Source organism: Hipposideros armiger, unplaced genomic scaffold (assembly GCF_001890085.2).
Source record: "Hipposideros armiger isolate ML-2016 unplaced genomic scaffold, ASM189008v1 scaffold_279, whole genome shotgun sequence".
Taxonomy (NCBI): Eukaryota; Metazoa; Chordata; class Mammalia; order Chiroptera; family Hipposideridae; genus Hipposideros; species Hipposideros armiger.
This window is the reverse complement of record NW_017731629.1, coordinates 544,758-565,762: the sequence shown is the minus strand read 5'-3', so window position 1 is coordinate 565,762 and position 21,005 is coordinate 544,758. Positions and strand designations below refer to the sequence as shown.

Here is a 21,005-nt window from a genome sequence, read left to right as displayed (position 1 = left end):
TTAGCTGTGGAGGGCAGTGTCACTGGCCCTCATATGTGGGATCCGAACTGGGGCCCTCTGGCATCCCAAGCGAGTTCTTAACCATCGCACCACTCGGCCGGCCCGTCAAGGCTGTTATTTTTTGAATTCAGAAGAAACTGAGAAATTCTACTAGCTTTTTAAAAAAAAGTGACGAAATATTTCAGACTACCCAGCCTAAGAAAAAAAATAATTATCAATACAGTTGAACTTCTCTGAATATATAGCCCACCCCAAAACCTGTTCCTTTTATCCCCAGAGGGAAGTTGATATTTGTGAATTTTGTATTACATCACTCCTAGCCTTTTTTATTTACAGAGGATGCCAAAAAATGTACACACATTTTAAGAAAGGAAAAAAATGTATTAAAGGAAAAAAATGAACAAAAGATGAATACAAGTTATGTTTATACATTGTTTTGGCACCCCCGGTATAGTCCTAAATGAGATATAAATAATTCCTAAATAATTATGTAATTATCTTGTATATTTTAAACTTCATATAAATGACATCATGCAGTCCTTTTTTCTGCAGCTTGCTCTCTTCACTCATGTAACTTGAGTTTCTGGTCAGCCATTTATACTGTTGTATAGTACTCCATTGTATGAATATACCTCAAGTTTCCTCATTCATTTTCCTTTTGAAGGACTTCTATTTTTAGCTATTACAAACAAAAATGCTGCTATCAATGTTCTTATACACACCTAAGACAATTTCAGATTTGATGACCAGTAATGGAACTGCCAGTACATAAGATATGCACATCTTCACTTCACTAAAAAGTGCAAAACTGCTCTCCAAAGTGGGTATACCTATTTACATTTCCTACATACTAGATAATTCTACCAGGAAAAATATCATTATAGCTTTATTTTTCTCAAAATTTTTTTCCCATTACAGCTTTATTAAAAACATTAAATCAGGGAATAATCACCGTTTTGAAGATCCTTGGAAAACAAATTCTGATTCAATTCTGTGTCTGATTGTGCTGTTCCCTCTACCTGGAAGACTCGTCTCTTCTTGTGAATTCCTGCTTGTCTTTCAAGGTCAGTTTGATTTAACCTTCTCTGACCCCTGCCTACCACCCTTTCTGCTTCCTCTAGTATCCCAAGTGCAGCAATGCTCCCACTTTGCAGAGACTGCCAATCCACAGCCCTTTCCGTTCGCACTGTTAATCTATCTGCCTATCCTCCCCCCATACAGCACAGATTTCATGATGCATCATTATAATCACTCCTTTAAAAGTACCCTTGTCTCCTTTGTCCCCTCTCTCTCTCAGGGGTATTTACTTTACAAAACCCCAAACCTGGTTGAATCCAACCTTTTTCTTTCTCAACCAGCTTGAATAGTTTAAAGTCATGACCATGATCCTTAGCATGGCACTCAACAGGGACCACTGGGCCTACTATTTCCCTTAGTAAGTTCACCGTCCTAGCCTCTGATATGACTGTTTTCATACCTTATTCCTGCATCCAGTTCCATCCCCACCCTGAACTTGACTCCACTTGGTTTTCTTTGAGGAATAAAGGGACAAGGGAAGGTAAAACAAATGCAAAATACGATCATAAGCAAAATAAGTTATCGTTACAGATGGCATAGTACTTACCCAATAGCTACTAAATCTTCATGATGAGGTGAGCAAGTAAGACAAAAAATTGTCCTGGGTTCTATAAAGAGGTACTGGCTGTCATTTCTGTTAAGCCAATAACAGAAAACTACTCCTTTTTCATCTCCAGATATTATTAAGTCCTTTACTTGAGGAGACCAATGCAATGCTGATATTGTATGCTTTAAAACAAAACCAAAATAGAATTATTTAAAATAATTTTATCCTTTAATAACTTAATGCAAAGTTCAAAATAAGATTAAATGAATCTTCCTTTCCACATTCTCTCAAAAGGCAGGTATAGACCATCAGGTTTAGAAACAAGTTTCATTCACTTTAGTTTACATCAGGAGTCTTTTTTATGTAAAGAACCAGAGAGTAAATACGCGGATTTTAGATTTTGTGGGCCATGTTGTCTCTATTACAGCGACTCAGCTCTGTGGATGTAGCATGCAAACAGCCAGTACTTAAATTGCGAACAACACTTAAATGAATGACTGTGGCTGTATTACAGTAAAACAGTTTGCAAAAACAGGCAGCAGTATAGTTTGCTGACCTTTGGTTTATATGTATCTCCTTCCAAAAAAGTTTCTTACAACTTAGAGCTTCTTATCTAATTAATGAACACAATTATAAAAGTTACCTTGCACAGATGAGCTAGCAAAACCATAACTTGAAGCAAAAGAACCCTTGGCATAGATATGTAATAACAGTCTGAGAAACCAGTAAGCCCTGGTACCTGATGGAGTGCATGTTCTGTCACCACTGTTTTTGTCTCAGCATCCCAGATTTTCACAGTCCCATCGTCGGAGCTGCTGGCACAGAGGTTGTATTGACCCGGATGATGAGAAAACGTGAAGCCAGAGACCCTTTCGGTGTGTCCCACCAATTCCCCTATGACTTCAAGCAAAACCAGACTCCAGGTTAAAGTGCTACCTGAGATTTCTGGCATAATCATACTGTTAGATGATGAGTGGGATCTCACCTGTCTCCTGGTATAACAAAAATATCCAGGGACTCAGAATCAGAAACCCCAAGTGCTGGTACTGGTTCTGCCACGTGACTTCAGACTAGTCATTTTATCTCCTTGAGCCTGCCTTGTTGATATCCCTTGATAAGACTAGCTCACAGGCTGAGGAATGGCTCAAATGAAGAATGTGCTTCTTATTTAGATCTGGCCAGAAGTTTGGAATAGAATAACTATCTGGCCTGCCATATCCCAAGGAATAATCAAAATCTACTGTGGAGCCTGAAAGCAACTGGTTCAACTCATTCATCTTAAAGAAACGAGTATCAAATATTTGCAAGATCTTGCTTAGGGCCTGGAGCGGTAGGCAGCCCCTAACCCCAGGAAGGCTCCCAAGGGGTCTGCCCGCACTGGGTGGGGGAGGGAGGCTACAAATGTTATAAATGCCTGGGTCTAGCCCGGAATAACTTTTCAGTAAGCGAGCAGTCCCATGTGAGAGCGCCAGGAGGTGGGACCGCTCATCCACAGCGTGCTGTAGCTCAAAAGTAGAGATCGGGATACGACTCAGCTTAGGGACAGTGGGCAAACCCTTCTCCCTGCCCGGGCCTCAGTTTCCCCAGCTGTACAGAAGTATGGCTGAAGACGGCCATCGGCGCCTCAGGGGAACACAAGAAGTGCAGGAAAAGAGGGGAAAGGGGTAGAGAGTTACCTCGAAATGAGGGCGTCCCAGGGATCGCACCTGCGCCCGGGCCCACGCGGACAAGGAAGACTGAGGTCCGCGCCGCGAACCCGAAAAGGCCCCCGGGCACGGCATCGCTGCATCGGGCGTAGTACCAATTAGGGGAGGGCGGCAGCGTGCGCGGCTCCTGTCCCATGATCACGGGCCACCAGGGATGATGAAGGAAAGAGCTTCTGGGGCGGACCGTTCGCGGCTCCACGCCGTAACTGGGAAGGGGGCGGGGTCGCTTGAAGCCCCGCCTACCCGGGCCCGCTGCTACGGCAGGCGCAGAGGCCCAGACCGTGCCACGCGTTCCTCTCCTGCCGCCGCGGGGCTGGAAAGGGCGGCGCCGCGCTCTGGGCGTTTTGCCTCCCAGTCTCGCCCGCGGCGAGATGATCTGGTGCTGCCTGAGCCCGGCCCCGGGGTTAGGCATTCTCGCCTCCTACAGCCAAGATACATAATTTAGGGGTTAGACAGGTGGAGTCACCTTCCCGCACCGCCGGTTTTTTCTTTGGACCTATTCAACAACTGTCCCATCAAGTATTTTTTGAACGCTGTGTGCTAGGGCACTTTGCTAGTTCTGGAGATGCTTTAAAGATATCTACAAGAAGCCAATTAACAAAAATATAGAAGTTCGAATCGGAAATCAAAAAGGAAAGAGTTTGTGCAACTGGGTGGAAATTCTGGCTCTGGGTTCTTGGTAACTCAAGGAGCAGAATAGAGTGACTTGATTTGATAGAGTGCCAACTTAAATGCTGTGGAAGAAAAAGAATGGAAGTGTCCTTCCAACTCAAACATGCCAAAATGCTCAGATTTCTGCACTTGCACTCTCTTAGCCTGTATTGCTTGTTTGCATTGGGTATCTGACATTCCTACACCTGTAGCAAACGAAACCTGAGATATCTATCCTAATATAGAAAGGTCAGACATATATGTGGATGTGGGTAGCCCCACTAACTTTGGAGCCATCCAATCCAGATTGACTACTAGTTTTGCCTATTCTAAATCTGTTTCTTCATTTGAAAAGATGATAATCCACGCCTTGTTGGCTTGCTGTGAGGAATACTTGAGATTTAGTGAAATGCCTGCTGGATATATATGGTAGCAAGTGCCCGTTGATTAACTTTTATCTCTTGTTAGGTCAATACGGAAATTAATACGGATTAGGACATCATACTTTGAACTGCTTTTCTTTTTTCTTTTAAAGAGCTTTTCACATGATCTCTAGTGATCTTACAACAAAATTGCTGTAGGGATAACTATTTCTTACGACTTTACTGGCTAGAAAACTGAGGCACGCCCAATTTAGGTGGCTTATTCACGGTCTGTTTTCCTAATCCTTTCAGACCATTTGTGAGGTGAGGTTTCGCAGTTTTTCTGAATCCCGGTAAATTTCTGGAAACTCACTAGTTTTCGGCCTTTGTTAAGTCATTCTTTCCCAAGCAAGATTAGGCTGATCACACCTTAAGCGCCGGCAGCGCGTTTGCAATCTCCATGACAACACCGCGGCTACTGCAGGGTTTTCAGCTGGGGAGGAAATGCGGCGAGTTGCGCATGCGTCTTGTCCAGACGGTGAATGAACTGAGAGGCTTCCGTAGAGAGTGGGAGAAAGATGGCGGCGGGAATACTGGAGCGTTTGGGTAAGAGTTTCTTAACGATTGAGGGGCGGTAGAAGGGAGTGGAAGTGGGGGCCTGAGTTGACGGCTTGTGTTATATTGCAGGTGCGTTATGGATGCAGAATCTGAGGGGGAAGCTGGCCTTGAGGTAAGTCTCGGAGTTTCAGAAGGGCCCAAGGCCCACTTGTGAGTCTATCAGTCAGTCACTAAGAGCCTATGTGCCAGGCTCTGCTTTAGGCTGTGGGGCTAGGGAAGTGCCAGCCAGAGTCTTTGCTTTGTCACCCCATCATTCTGCCGCCGTATATTGTATAGCCCTCAAAGGATCAGGATTACCTATTACCCAAGGAATGTTGTAAATGTCTTTTCTGAACTGTCTCTTCTGATCTTTCTGAACATGGTTAGATTCTCCCAGCCATGTTGGAGCATCCAACTTTTTTAGTTACCAGCTCTAGTTACTTGCTTCCATGAGCAGGGAGTGTATTATAGACAGCCGCGGCTTACCTCGGGCCTTGTATTAAATGCTTTACATGCGTTATGTTGTTCTCATAACATCCTATGCAGCACACATACTGTTATACCCACTTTTCAGACAAGGAAGTTGGAGCTCCCAAAAGTAAAATAACTTTCCTAAGCCCCCCCCCCCCAAGTTATAGAAAGTTTTGAAGCTTTATACTACTCTCAGAGCATTCTGTGACCTCAGGACGAAACTGTTCTTTAAGGTTAAGGAACGCAGTTGAGTCAGGACTGGTGAGAATCCTTTCCCCTTCTCATTGCCCCTCTTTTGGAGATTGATAATTTGATTGTAAATTTATTGATCAGTGCATTTGTTAGCCTTTATTTTGATTTATATAGGCTTTAGAGACAGATAAGTTGTGTGTGAATCTACTTTTTAACTGTGTGATTTGAGGAAAGTTACTTATTTCTAAGTTTCAGTTCTCATATATGATATGAAAGTATTATTATTACCTACCTCAGATTTTTTTTTTTTTAAAGATTTTTATTGGGGAATTGGGGGAAGGGGAACAGACAGGTTGCTGTCCTTTTGTTCTTCAGTCTAGTTGTGTAGGATGTTGCTTCACTGGCCCAAGTTGGCACCATCATTGCGCTCTTCCTGGGCGAGGCAGATGAGTCGCCGGCTTCTGGACGGCCGCTCACGCTGGCTGCTGGCTACACACGGTAGCCCATGGCAACCCACTGCCACAGGGGCTGCAGCCTACGCCATTGCTGGCAACTCACGACAGCCCAGCTCCAGGTTGAGCTGTTGTTCAGCATCTCAGCTGTGGAGGGCAGTGTCACTGGCCCTCACATGTGGCATCCAAACTGAGGCCCTCTAGCGTCCCAGTCCAGCTCTTAACCATCGTGGCACTTGGCTGGCTTTACCTCAGATTTTTTTAATGAGGATTATATGAGATATGTAGTACACTGCTTGGCATATAATAATCCCACCCTAAATTTTAGCCACCATTACTGTTTTTATTGTTATAAATTATTATTGAGTTCACATTACTTTTAGCTCTGTCCTAATTCTTGGGTTAGGGGGATGACGAGGTGGGCTAACGAAGAAAATAGTGAGCACTGGCCCTTAGAAGATAATCTAAGAAAGCAAAGCTTAGACAAATTCTATCACTCCCTCTCAGCCACGCTGATTTTACTCATTTTTTGAGAATATGTTGTGTATGTACTTGCCCCTTGGCTTTTTCATGCTTGACCCTCACTTGCTGCCTATAGCAGCAGTTCTATTCTTTATTTAAAACCCTGTTCAAATGTTTCCCCTTCAGGAGGTTTTCTCAGCGCTCCCTAAAACTGAAATTAATTTCTCCTTTTTAGTGTGTGTGCCTTGAATATTGGCTTCACATATACGTGTTTGTGCGCGTTACTATCTTATGTACCCTGGACAGGTAGGGTCAATTCTTGTTTTTCTTTGTAGCTCCAACATAGAGTCTTTCACAAAGTGTTTATTTTGTTAATGTTTGTTGATTTATATTGTCCTGCACTGATTTATACTGGGAAGCTCTGAGCAAGTAACTTAAGCAGTTTGGCTTCAGTCTTTTCATCTGTGTCATAAAGGGTTTGATTTTTCTAGATACTCTCTAAGGCTTTTTCTAGTTCTGAAGTTATATAATTTTATGAATCTTTGTTCTGGGCTGTCTAATGGGGAATGATCATGAGAACTAAGTAGAAAAGATATACATAATGCTCATGATAACTGTGTAAAATCTTAGAGATCATCTGATTCAGAGATTGGAAACTTTAATTGCATACAGGTGCCAGACAGATAATAGAAATAAATGAACTAGGAGAAGTGGTCCATGTAAAATGAGAGAGGGGTGGGCCTACGGCAGTAGAGCGCGTTCCTCATCTAAAGGTTTCAGTTGGATTAAGAAAAAAATGCTGCTGACCAAATAGAACTTTTCTGCAGGCTGTGTGTGATAGCAGACTGGCAGTTTCCAACCATTGAATTCCAAGTCTCCCATTTTACTGATGGGTGCATTTGAGAAGTTTTGTGACTTACAAAAGGTTTCAGAGTTAATATGCAGCCGATCTGGGATCGAAACAAAATTTTCTGGCTTTCACTAGTGCTCTCTCACACCATGGGAGAGACAGAGTGATGGGCCCAAAAGAGATTTGTCGGGAGATTTTTTGGGAAGAGGTGACTTAAGTTTAGAGTAAAGAGTACATTTTGGTGGTTGAGAAATAGAAGGGCTAGTGTAACAGTTTGAAGGCACTAGTGACTTAGATGTATGTAGGTTAAAATTCTCCACAAGAAAAAGTTGGAAATGTCATGAATCAGCAGTTTGGTGGAAAAATGACTACAGCAGCATGATATATTTGAATAAACACTGGGCTACAGAAGATAGAGCGGGTCTCTGTCAGGGACAAATATTTTCCCTTAACATTTTGCTTAACTTCTCTGAGGCTCCTGTTTCCTCATCTCAAAAAAATGAGGATAATATCTACGTTAGAGGGTGGTTGTGAGAGTTGAGAGAATTAATAGTAAAATGTCTGTTGTAGTGTGTGTCTGGCACTGTGTAGGTGTAGTGATGGGAATGATAGCATCATGAAGTTCTTTCAAAGGAATCAGATTTTATGCTGGAACCAATCAGTAACCACTCAATACTCTTAAATGCGATTGCATATTTCATGTATTAACCCTAATTTTATAGAACAGTTGGCCAGAAGATAAGGCACTGAAACATAAATCAGCCTCCTTTTCCATTTAGTTAAGTATTCTTAAGAGACTTTTCCAAAGTAAAGGGTAGAAATTGTCTCTGATTTTTATTCATCTACACACTCAGTGTTCTGATCGCCATCACCAGCAAGATTTGACAACCACATTGATACTGTGCTCTTTTAATTGAAGCTTACCCTGTGATCTGAGGGGTTGTGATTCCTTGCCTTTTAGGACAGTGGTTCTTAAATTTTTGTTACAAACCCCTTTGAGAGTATGAGGAAGGCCACAAAACATCTTCCCAGAAAAATGCATATTGCAGTCATAGCTTTGCTTGTAATTTTGTAACCCTCAGTCTAGGAATCTCCGCACTGGGACATCACAACTAAATATAAGCACCTGTAATGCTAGCCATGCAATGAGTACACTGTAGCGATTTCCAATGTAAGTACATTGGAAAGCATGTCGGGCAGTGGCCCTTGCATTCATGGGTGAAATAATATTGCCCTCAATTTATTTTGAAAATTTTCAATTCTGTAGGAAAGTTGAAAAAAATATTACAGTATCTTAAAAGGCACAGGACAACCTTCTACAACAACGAATGACCCAAAATGTCAATAATGCAGACGCTGAGAAACTCTTGTTTGCTAAACTCTTGTTTCCTTGTTTGATTGTCTTTGACTTTTCACAAAGTAAGATTGTATTGAGTTATGAGAGTATACATATCAATTCAGCCCTTTATTTTAGATTTTAATTGAGACAAGAGGGAGGATGTTCTTGTATTGTTAAAATGTTATCAGAAGTAGATTTGAAATAAATAATTTTTTACCTTGACGCATATAATAGAATGATATTCTTTTTTTTTTTTTAATTGGGGAATTGGGGGGATGGGAACGATGCTGGGGAATTGGGGGAAGGGGAACAGACAAGTTGCTGTCCTTTTGTTCTTCAATCTAGTTGTGGAGGACGTTGCTTCACTGGCCCAAGTTGGCACCATCATTGCGCTCTTCCCGAGCGAGGCAGATCAGTTGCCGGCTTCTGGACGGCCGCTCACTGCGGCTGCTCGCCGCTCACGCTGGCTGCTGGCTACACATGGTAGCCCATGGCAACCCACTGCCACAGGGGCTGCAGCCTATGCCGTTGCCGGCAACTCACGGCAGCCCAGCTCTAGGTTGATCTGTTGTTCAGCATCCTAGCTGTAGAGGGCAGTGTCACTGGCCCTCTTATGTGGGATCCGAACCGGGGTCCTCTGGCGTCCCAAGCCAGTTCTTAACCAACACACCACTCGGCCGGCCCTAGAATGATATTCTTAAGATTGAGCCTGAGGCCAGTATTATCTTCACTCAGGACTTGGGTATACACCTTGTACTGAATTTCAAAATGAAGTTTGAGTAATAAATAGGAAGTATTTATTGGGAAGAGAACTTTTTCAAATTGTGACTTTGGAAAGTTTCAGAGAGACTATTTTATCTGAATTAACCCTTAATCCTAAAATTTAGTGTATATCTACTAATCTTTAATGTGTAATGACTGTGGGTAGAATTTAAAAAGTGATACTTAATTCTCATGTATTGGTAGATAGGAACACCAGAATAATGAGAAGTAAGAAAATGCTTCATATGCTAGTTCCAGTATACCACCCGCTCTGGCAGGCTCACCTCACTGTGGGCCCCTTGTGTGTGTGTTGTGTGTACAAGCACTTCGTTGAGTTGGTTCACACCTACCTTCCTTTTCGCAATTTACAGAGATACAGTGAAGCTAAAGGGATCTGGGATTCCTAGTAAATGAAAGGCTATTCTCAGTGATGATATTTGAATTTCAGAATGATGACAGTTGATTCTAGATGTCTTTCAGTTCTTTCTTTTTTAAAAAAGGTTTAACTTATATTGATTCTTTAGAATGCTAACAGAAAACTAGAGCTCTAGGCAGCCTTAAAATTTAATGTTTGGAAAACAATAGTAATAACCTATGCCATCATTTTTTAATTCCACCAAGTTCCTTTTCTGGAGTTTGTTTTCTCAAGCGACCCTTCATAGGGCTTCTTATATAAAAAGGTGTCATAAAAGCCTCAAGTTTTGAAATAGTTTTATTTTCAATTTTGCCTTACGATTGCTTCATTTTTATATTCTTTAATTTAGTGTTAGGCTGACAGCTGGCCAGGAGGGGGCGTATAAGAACTTTGGATGTATTAGTAATATACTTCTAAATTAAGTACCCTGTTTAGAATATTATATTGATTTAATTTGATTACAGTAGTTTAGTATTTACTGGATGATTCATTTTATGAACCATTTGAGCCCTGAAAGCGTTGTAGGTATTCAGAAAGCTTTGTCATTATTAATTCATAATGCATTTAATTTATTAAGCATCATATTTAATTAATCAAATATGTATTGAGGATTTGAGTGCAAGGTACTGTGCTACATATGGCAGATTACGATATTGTGATTTATATGTCCTTGACCAAGTATATATTTCTCATGTATATTCAATCTTCAGCTATATTTGTAGTTCCCAGCTCCCCAAATCCTAGTATTTTCCTTCTTGCAAGTGACAAAGGTGTCTTGTTATGTTAATGAGGTTTTTTTTGGAAAGCATCTATGGATGTGGGCTGGTTGCCAATGGAACCAACCATGGGATTAGAGGATTGGAATTTTTAGTCCCACTTCCCTCACCTCCTGGAAGGGGAGAGGGGCTTGCAGATTGAATCAGTCTCCAGTGGCCACTGATTTAATCATTCATACCTATGTAATGAGGCCTCCATTAAAAACCCAAAAGGAGAGGGTTTGGAGAGCTGCCAGCGTGGTGAACATGTGGAGATTCGGGGAGAATGGTATTCTCCGGGAGGGCAGGGAAGCTCTGTGCCCTTTCCCCATACTTTGCCCCGCGCATCACTTCCCTCTGGCTGTTTCTGAGTTATATCCTTTTATAACAAACTGATGACCCAATAAGTAAAATGTTTCTGAGTTCTGTGAGCGCTCTAGCAAATTCATCAAACCTGAGGAGGGGATCTTGGGAATCTGATTTATAGCCAGTTGGTCAGCAGTATAGGTAACAACGTGGTCTGTGAAGTGCAGTGTGTGTGTGTGTGTGTGTGTGTGTGTGTGTGTTTGGGGGTGGGGCAGTTTCGCAAGTCTGAATCCTTAGAACCCTTAATCTGTGGACTCAGCACTCAGTAGATAGTGTCAGAATTGCTTGGTGTTGTGTGGGAACCGCTCTCCCCTCCACACCCACTGAAATTGGGTCCAGGAGCCCAAAAGAGGGCTCCAGAAGGCATGGGCCTCACCCTCAAGGAGCCTTTCAGACTAGCTGGTACGGGAATGGTTTCATTGAAGAAGGATTAAAATAGAAGCCAAGGGGTTTATGGAACCATGCTGTTAGCGATGAGATCGGAGACAGAATCAAGGTTTGGAGAGACCATAGTGATGAAATAGTCCAGCTTTTTTTTTTTTTCTTTTCCTAGATAAAGAAACTGAGGTCCAGAGAGGTGACAAACAGTGTACCCAAAGTTAATTACAACTTCGTAGAAACATAAATGATCATGGCTATAAACAAGAGAAGGTTTGACGTTGTGTAATATAAAGTTCACAGTTCACAGGGCTTATTTTTTTGGAGAACAGGAGATATTCAGGGTTCAGTGGGCCCAATTTAAAATTAGTAGTAGCCATTTTTCATCTCCTAGATGTTTATCATCTAGACACTGTAGGGCACGGCACATTAATTATTAATCTACCCACAACAGAATGAAGTAGGTATTATTCTCCTTATTCTAAAAGTAATAATAATCTAAAGATAATTGAGCCCTATTAAGTGTCAGGTAAGTATTTTACTTACAGCTTCTGAAGAAGCCTATGAGGTATTTACTGTTATTACTCCATTTACTAATGAAAAAACAGATGGAGAAAGTTATGTGACTTCTCCAAGGCCCTTCACTCAGTAAATCAGAGTTAGTTAGGATTTAGAGTCTGCTTGACTCTATAGTCTCTGCCCTCATCATTGGAACCGAATGTGGATGACAAAGGTACAGACTTTATCAGGTACTTAGATGGCCCTGATCTTCATGTTATGATGTTATGGTTACTTGAGATAGAGTAGGAGAAATGAGCCACTAGGAGAAAAATAGTTTTTAAACATTTTGTAGTCTGAATGGTTTTGGGACTAGAAACAAAGGCTTTGGCAAGCATATCATCCAAATGCATATATTGTGTGAGAATCTGCCAATATACAACAACTTTGAGTATTTCTGTTCGGGTTTAATATTTACTCAGTATCCGTATACCAGACGTTGGCCTTGGTGCTAGAACACAAAGGATGTTGGACTTACCCTCAGGATGCTCAAGTCTACACCCTTATTACAGGAATTCATTCTACTACAGCAAAGTTATTATAGTGCGTATAATCCAGCTCATTGCTGCATGGCTGCCAAGAAGAAAGTGCCAAGACAATGGGGGGAATGGTTGCCTGGGACAAAGGACTAGGTGGTGTTTCACACTGAGGTGACATTTGAGCTGGAACTTTAAACAGGATAAGCATTTCATTTAGGAGATCATGAGGGAGGAGAAAACAATATTAGCAAAGACATGACTGTATGAAAGTATGTGCCTTATTTAGGGAACAAAGAAGGTGTGGGTAGGCCATAACGTAAAGAAGCTGACCTTCTTTATCTTGCTAAGGAGCTCAGACTCTGTATTTCAGGCAATAGGGAACACCAAAGTTGGTTGTGTTATTTAGGTATATCTAGACGTATAAAAAAGTAGACAATATGATGAACCCTCATGAACCCATCACCCAACTTCAACAATTATTAACACATGCCCAATCTTGTTTTATCAATAGCCCCTACACTATTTTGAAACAAATCCCAGATACTGTGTTATTTCATCACCACAGTATCTCATTACAAAGCATCAAATATCCAGTTAATGTTCAAATTTCCAGTGGTTAAGTAGCTGTCATACTTTTGAAACAATAGTCCGCACATTGAAATTAGTTATTTCTCTTAAGTCTCTTAATCTGTAGCTTCTTTATTAAGCTCTCTTTTTTCCCCTTGTAGTTTATTTGTTGAAGAAAATGGTTTTTTTTGTCTTGTAGAGTTTTGTACAGCTTGGGTTCCGCAGAGTACATCCTCCTGATGTGTTTAGTATGTTCCCCTGTCTCTGTATTTCCTGTATTGAATCTTAGAGGCTTGATCGATTCAGGTTTAGTTTTTGTGGAAAGACAACTTCATGGATGGTGAATGGTATGTTCTTTCATCAGGAGGTACATCATGCCAACTTTATCCATTAATTTCTTAAGGATTATAAAACGATGCTATTTGTCTTGCTTACTCAACAAGTTGAGGAATTCCACAGGTCAGGTCAGGGATCCATTATGTCTTTTTAAAATCTGTTTTAGGACTGGGCTGACTTATATTACAAAGTCATTACTTATTGGCCAGTACGAGCAAGAGATCTTGGGTGAATATCTGTTTATTATTTGACTGATATGGGTTATTTTCGCTCTTCTTAGCTTTCAGTAAACTAGCTCTTTGTGGTATTTTATGTAAAAGCAGTCTGTATTCATGAATGGAATATTTACCCTTGTGATCCTTAAAGAGTTTCTGTCATAATGGAGCTGATGTTAACAAGATACATAAGCTCTGCAAAAAGATTCTCAGCGTCTGTTGTTTTGCAGGCTTCTTTCATCTCACAGTGTTTTACCCCAGTCACACCTCCACACAAGTGCTTCTCTTGACATTTCTCGAAAATGGGAGAAGAAGAATAAAATTGTTTATCCTCCACAACTGCCTGGAGAACCTCGGAGACCAGCAGTAAGTCTGTGGTAGAACTAATTTTGATAATGCGCTCTCACTGTTATGTGACTAGCAATGATTGATTTTCCATGTTAAGAAAAGAAAAATTATATAGCACTTGGCATGATCCTTTAATTGGTAAAGAAAATGTACTAGATTGATCTCTTTGGCAGTTTAAAAAGATCGTGTTTGTTGTACCTATTTGTTTGCCTTAACCTCCTTGGATAGAGGCCTTAACTCTAAAACTAAGCTAATTGAGACTTACTGATTTTTGATTCCAGGGGGCTTGATAATGATTCTTGATAATGGAGAATAGGAGTTGGCAAGAGTGACTTAACACATTGTGGAGCGGTGATGCAGATTTGCGTCTATACATTTAAATGCCCCGTCCTCAATGTGTTAAATTGTAGGCCAATATTTAAATGGTATATGGTTTTCCAATGTTTTATATTTAAATATAGACACACCTGGTTGTTTTGTAATTCTCAAACATTTGAACCTAAGGTTTGAATTTAATCAGGTATATTGAGTTTTATCTTTAGTTGCTCAGAATTCTTTTGCCTTCTTCATACTGCTCGAGACTGCTCTAGTCTGAGATATAAGACTGATTTTCAGCGTAATGTGAATTTGCTGTGGAATACATTTACATCTGTTAAAAAGTTTAAGCAAGTAGTAATAGCATGAACAAGATGGGGACATTTGAATACTTAAACTGCGGTAAGTACTTTAGAAATCGAATTACTGTGTTAATTATGAATCAGTTCAGCAAACATCTTTTAAAGACCTTTGGGATTTAAGACTACTAGATAATATATAAGTATTGTCACTTGCTTAGTTTTTATATGAACTTGATAGTATACATTTCATTAAGATTCAGTTACTGTCTAAGTATTGGTCTGAGTTAGTATAGTTTTGTTTTCTTTAGGGGAGTTAATTTATTGATTTAAATAGTTCATACCTGACTGGGGAATATGAGAAGAAAGATGCTAATAATTTCAACAAATACGTTTTTCACTTTCATATTTTATCATGCCATCAGAACTTAAAAGTTGGATTTGTAACAGAATCTATTGTACTAAGTATTGACTCTATATTGTAATTAACCAAAATTTAGAAAAATTTACATATTTGTAAAATTATCATAAAATATTTCCTATAATTAATGAGCTTTCTTTACTTCTTACTTGAGCTCTTTGAACTTAGATATTAATTGGAAATAAAGAATCAGAACAGTATTTGTCAGGTCCAGAATCTAAGAGCAATTTTATATTTTGTAGTACTCGTCTTTTTTGGATATTAAAACAAATGTACTCCAGGATATATCTTAAATATCAAAATTATTAGTTAACAGTTGGTCATCTAGTTAACTTTAGCAAATGAATAATTCAGTGCAATCATTTGTTACGTATTATGTTTTCTGAAACTATCTTGATTAACTTTTTGGAATCATTCATACTCATTATTATACAAATGCCTGTGGAAAGACATTTGGTTTGATTTTTAGACACTTTGGTGAAATCTAATTTAATTTTCTATTTGGCACAGATTTTGTTTGAGTGAGTAATCCTTTTGGGGACAAATTATGACTTTTGGAAAATACCTTAACATTTTCTGACTTTAAATAATATTTGGTAAATTGACTTTGGTGTATCACATACACCTGTTATGACTGGACTATTAATGCCCTTCATAAATACCTACCTTATTAACGAGGAATGATTTGTTCACCTGGCCACATAATTCATATACTGTGCAATTTTGTGCAGTGTCCCTTAGATATGCCGATCTGCTAGCTGCAAGCAATTTAGAGATTACTTTTATGTCTAACTTAAAAGTGGGCCAGATAATATTTGCCATTCTCTCATTCTGTTCTTTCAGCATTGGAATATGTAGTTAAATAAATAATAGTGGATGGGGTAGTGAGTAAATCTTACAGCAGTTAAAATGAATGTCACCAATTTAGGCATGTTTTAGGCCACTCCTGTTATTTTTAAGACTACCTACCTAATTTAGCTAGCACAAATTTCCAAACAATATAGATTCTTATGTAGACTTGATCTTACACGAGGCTTCATCATGGTAAAGAAGATAAGCCAGAGAGAAATTAATAGGGTTTCTTCAAAATTGTCATGCTTTGTTAATTTGGGCTCGAGTTTACTTTTGCAATATCTTTGAAGAAAGCTATTTCAAATAAATGAAAAGTGTAGTGAGACTATATCAAAACTGTTTGAACATGAACAACCATTTCTATAAGAGGCATATTTTTAATTAATGGGTGAATTGAAATAATGATTAAAAGTCATGTTTCTACGTCATTTATGTGGATTCCCATAAGGCTCTAATAAGGACTTTTATTAGGTGACATTTTTTCATCGTTTGAGTTATTATATACATTTAAAAATAAATTTGTTATTTAAATAACTTTAATTTATTTTTAAATTATTAAATTATTTTATTAAATTATTAAATTATTATTAAGTTATTTTTATTTAACTATTTACTGGTTTAGAGGTTTCATAATTTAGACTTACTTCATTTGAATAGCTGTTTTGTGCATTATGTCCTAACTTTATCTCATTTAAGGTATGTAGGTTAGTTGATAGCAGTGATATTTAACCAGGCCATCTGACCTCCAACTTTACCATGTAATTTGTTATGATAGGCTTATTTACTGAGACTTTGTCTAGTTTATCTTCAGAAAGTACCTTTAGACATTGCACCTGCCTAAAGCAAAAGTTGAACTTTTAGTTTTAGAAGAGGATAATTGAATAACTTTTTTTTTTTTGGTAAATACTTGATTCCTTTTCCTCCATGCTCTTGTGAGGATTACAGTATGTTTTTTTTTTTTTTACGAAATTTGAAGATAATCATATACAATTCAGGTTTAAAGATAGCCCACCATGGGATATCAAGAATTGAAAGTTTTCTATATAAAAGATTTTTCTGAGTATATTAATTTTTGCAGATTAGTATTATCAGTCATGACAGTTCCTCTTTCCTCTCCTGTGCTCCCCAGGACACTTTATTGCTGAAAATGTAATTAGACTGTTGCTATAGTTTTCAGCCTGTCAGCTTCTATTGCAAGTGAAATGAAATCTGCTACATAATAAAAGATGGCCACTTGAGAAAACGCCGCTGTTTCTAAGGCATTTGAAAATTTCCTGCAGGAGTCAGAATCTTATAAAATTCTGTGGTCTCCTTCATATTGTTTGCCTTGACAAATGTTTTCTAATTAAAAGTGGCAATATGTACTTACTGTAAGCTTTAGATGTTTCATAATTTAGACTTATTTTTATTTCATTTAAATACTATTTTGTGCATTATATCCTAACTTAACTTTACCTCATTTATTGCATTGGTTAGGTAATAACATATAGTAGTGTTAAGAATGTGGGTTTTAGAGACATAAGGAGAACTTTGAAGATACACCGAGATTTATATGAGGCACTTCACATACTTCCCTGTATGACACTTTGACTTCCCAGCTTTGTCTCTCACAAAGCTTTGTGGTCTTGGACAAGTCGCTTTTTCTGATTTTTCACTTTGTAAAATGTTCCCTCTCCCAAGTTAGATCAAATGAAATAACGGGCTTGAAAATTGCTTTGTGAACGATAAATTGTTTAATGGATGATTGAGTTAAAGCTTAAATAGGATACATCTACCACTGTAAATAAAAGATAATAAAAGCTAACATTTACTAAGATTTTACCATGTGCTAGGCACTGTAAAGTGCTTTATTTACATAGGTTATTTTTATTTAATTTTTGTTATAGCTTATGAGGTAGGTCCTATTATCTTCATTATAAAGAAGAAGAAATTTAGGCGCGAAGAGGTTAAGTAGCTTGGGTTCTATAGCTAGTAAGTGGTAGAGCTAGAATTTCTACTCTAGCAGTCTGAGTCTAGAACATATGCTCTTAACCAAACACTTAGAAAGTGTTCGCTTTCCTGTGAAAACAGTTATTTGGTCCATTACGCTGTTCTTTTCACTAACAGGAAACTTTTTTTCTTGTTGTACCTTTTCTTTTGTTCTTTTAGCCAGCTAAATGTTTTTAAGATACTTTCATTTAAATCTTTTACTATTCCTCTGGATAGAAATGTTGCACATTTTGGTACAAACTAGGCATTTTATAGTTTCTGTTTCTCTCTCAGTAATCTTTTTAACATAGTGAAACTTTGGAAAAATACAACTTTGTGTAGGGAAAAAAATAAGTCCAAATTTTTAATAATGTTTTTATTTCTTATGACAGCATTTTCATTAGGCAAAGCAAGTAAAAGCTTTCTATTAACAGTCTGTAACTGTCATTTTTATATAAACTTGCCTTTTTTTTTTCCTATTTGTAAGGAAATCTACCATTGTCGAAGACAGATTAAATACAGCAAGGACAAGATGTGGTATTTGGCAAAATTGGTAAGCAAAAATGACTACTCCATATAATACTTTGGAAAAGAAGCTATGAATTTCTCCCCAGGATTTGAAAACTTAAAAACAAATTTGCCTTGATTTCTCTAAAAAGTGAGGAATATGTTCAGACAATTGGTAGGTAATCCAAAAATGATTGCTCAGAAATGAGTGATTTTTGCTTAATTTTTTTACTTTTCTCCTGAGGAACAAAATTACAATGGATTCATAGATATTTAGAACAAAGGCATCAGGAATCTGGCTATAACGAGAGAATCCAGAAAACAAGCTTACTCACCTGTAAAAGTTGATGCAACCTGTTTCCAAACTGTTGCTTTCTAAGTTTTTTCTGTGGAAAATGAAATTTAGATATGAGAGGAGACCAAAGCAGCAAATACACATGTAATGCACTGACCCTGTAGGAGAAAGAGGTGCCTGCAACGCCTCACGTGGTCCTTGCCAACCCTTGATCTCTCTCTGTCGTGTCTGCCCTCCCTCAATATTAATGAAAATGGCAGCAACCTAGGTTTTATGGTTAACATGTTTAAGATTTTTGCTTAAAGAGGATGGCGTCCCTTCTCAAACTTGTTTTCTTTTGGCTTCATTTAGTTAGCTATTTTAATTTTTAATTATTGAAAAACTTTTCCCAGTTTTGTTGAGATATCATTGACATTATAACTACTTAGCTACTTTTAGAAATTACTTGGATTATGTAAGACTTTTTCTTTTCATTAAAAAGGAAACACTGACTTTGTAAACTAACTTGTATATTTTCTCTGGTCTGTCACCCCTTAATTCTAGATACGTGGGATGTCCATTGACCAGGCTTTGGCTCAGTTGGAATTCAGTGACAAAAAAGGGGCCCAAATAATTAAAGAGGTAAACTGAGATTTGAGGGGAGGCATGCATAACTGTCTTGTAGGTGTTAGTAAGCTCAGCGTAAATCCTGAATTTTCTGATGTAAATTCATAGCTTCATATAATACAGAATTAGGGCACTCAGTTTCATTAATGTCCTTATCTGTTAGGAATGTGTGTTTTAAGCATTTTTTTTCCTGAGATGCTTTTATTTGCATCACACATTTTTATTTTACTGTTTATAAAGTGATAAATCTTTTTTTTTTAGCTGAGCCATCCTGCCACCTGTTGGCAGCTCAGCTCGGGCCGGGCATCGAACCACTGTTGCTCAGAGCTCGCACTCTTGAGCATGCTCTTAATCAACTGAGCCACTCAGCCAGCCCCTGAAATGATAAATCTTATTTTTAATGATTTGGGTCTTGAGAGCTTATGATTTTACAACTACTTGAGTGGAAAGAGCATTGGACTGGGACTCAGGAGACTTGGAGTCTAGTCCTGTCTCTGATATTTCTATTGTGACTGTAGGCAAGACACTTAATCAGCCTGGTCTCTTTTGGCTCATCTGTAAACTAGGTGGGATTGGATTAGGTGACTCCTAAAGACCCGGCTGTAATTGTAGCTGATTCACTGTGTTCAAATGTGCTGATGGTAATTGCACTAATCCTGGTTTCAAAATGCTGGGTTGAGGACATCTAGGGCTATCAGTGTTATTTCCGAGACTTCAGTTAATTCTCTCATCTAAAGTCAGATCTTATCTTTTCAGTTTTGTAGTTGAATAGTTGAGATGGATGTATTCAGACATCTAAGAGGTTCTATTGTAATGCCTGTATTTCATTCTTTTCAGAATGCAGTTACTAAGCCTCTGTGTGTACTAGCCTTGTACTAGGTTCTTTATCTGTAAAGGAGTGAAAGCTCTGGTTTCTCTTACTTCTGACAACAGTTGTCCTATTTTAAAAAATGTGCTCTGGAGGAAGTTAACTTAATTCAAAATATCCATGGAGTTTAAATTTAATAATTCTAAAGGAAATTTTCAAGTATGATTTTCTTTTCTTGTCTGATGTTGTTAATGGTTGCTTTGGATCCAAGGTTTAAGAATTTTCACTAAGATTTAGTTCTTGAGCTTCTTGAACTTTTGGCGAGTCTCAAGACTCAGAGACGTAATATTCGTTACCAAGGGCACTGCTACAAGGGCTGCTATCTCCTCCTTCACAGCTTACTCCTTCCATTGAAAACTTAGCAGGATGGACTGTGTTTCTAGCATTTGCAGTTCTTGTCTGAGGAAGCAAAGCTCACTGTATCCCTTTTCCTTAGTACCGTTATCATTGGATATTTTCTTTTAATAATTGACTATAAAATGGAGACGTGATTAGCAATCATTATAGAGATAACAATAGATGAGAAATTTAAATTCATTTTAGTTCAGGGTCAGCCATATGAATGAATGTCTTTCTTTTCCTTGTTTAAGATTCTTTTAGAAGCACAAGATATGGCAGTGAGAGACCACAATGTGGAATTCAGATCCAATTTATATATAGGTAAGATGTTTAATGTTTTTAGCATTGGAAAATGTCTTCTAATAGTGATGTGAAGTTCTTTATCTAACAGCGTTGATATCTAATTACTTAGGACTGGGTTTGCCAGTGAAAATTGCTAGTAATAGCTTATTCTTTAGCCTTCAGCAGGCTAATGTTAATTGTGTAAATGGTAATAACTTTACAGCTTTATTGTTACCTGTTCTCTAATGAGACTGAGATCATGAAACCTATTGGCAATAAGTTTTGAATAAAGGATACTAAGATGGTACATAGAGTGGTCATTTAATTATAATAAAACTAATAAAGAACATAACTGATTTTTTTTTTTT

The 21,005-nt window shown here is 38.4% G+C and overlaps 2 protein-coding genes across 6 annotated transcripts in view; one reads left to right on the top strand and one right to left on the bottom strand.

The window, feature by feature from the left end:
- Positions 1 to 3,535, bottom strand: part of GEMIN5 (gem nuclear organelle associated protein 5) — a 36,716-nt gene extending 33,181 nt beyond the window's left edge. For all 4 annotated transcript variants that reach the window (XM_019657748.1, XM_019657749.1, XM_019657750.1 and 1 more), the window contains exons 1-3: positions 3,301 to 3,535; positions 2,364 to 2,524; positions 1,625 to 1,806 (exon numbers count right to left, since the gene is read on the bottom strand). In XM_019657748.1, coding sequence (XP_019513293.1) covers positions 1,625 to 1,806; positions 2,364 to 2,524; positions 3,301 to 3,466 — 509 coding nt within the window. In that variant the 5' untranslated portion in view covers positions 3,467 to 3,535. The remainder of the gene's footprint in view (positions 1 to 1,624; positions 1,807 to 2,363; positions 2,525 to 3,300) is intronic.
- Positions 3,536 to 4,884: 1,349 nt separating this feature from the next.
- The window catches only part of MRPL22 (mitochondrial ribosomal protein L22), a 29,204-nt gene continuing 13,083 nt past the window's right edge, over positions 4,885 to 21,005 (top strand). For both annotated transcript variants that reach the window (XM_019657719.1, XM_019657720.1), the window contains exons 1-6: positions 4,885 to 4,949; positions 5,031 to 5,073; positions 13,768 to 13,903; positions 18,228 to 18,293; positions 19,086 to 19,163; positions 20,607 to 20,676. In XM_019657719.1, coding sequence (XP_019513264.1) covers positions 4,922 to 4,949; positions 5,031 to 5,073; positions 13,768 to 13,903; positions 18,228 to 18,293; positions 19,086 to 19,163; positions 20,607 to 20,676 — 421 coding nt within the window. In that variant the 5' untranslated portion in view covers positions 4,885 to 4,921. The remainder of the gene's footprint in view (positions 4,950 to 5,030; positions 5,074 to 13,767; positions 13,904 to 18,227; positions 18,294 to 19,085; positions 19,164 to 20,606; positions 20,677 to 21,005) is intronic.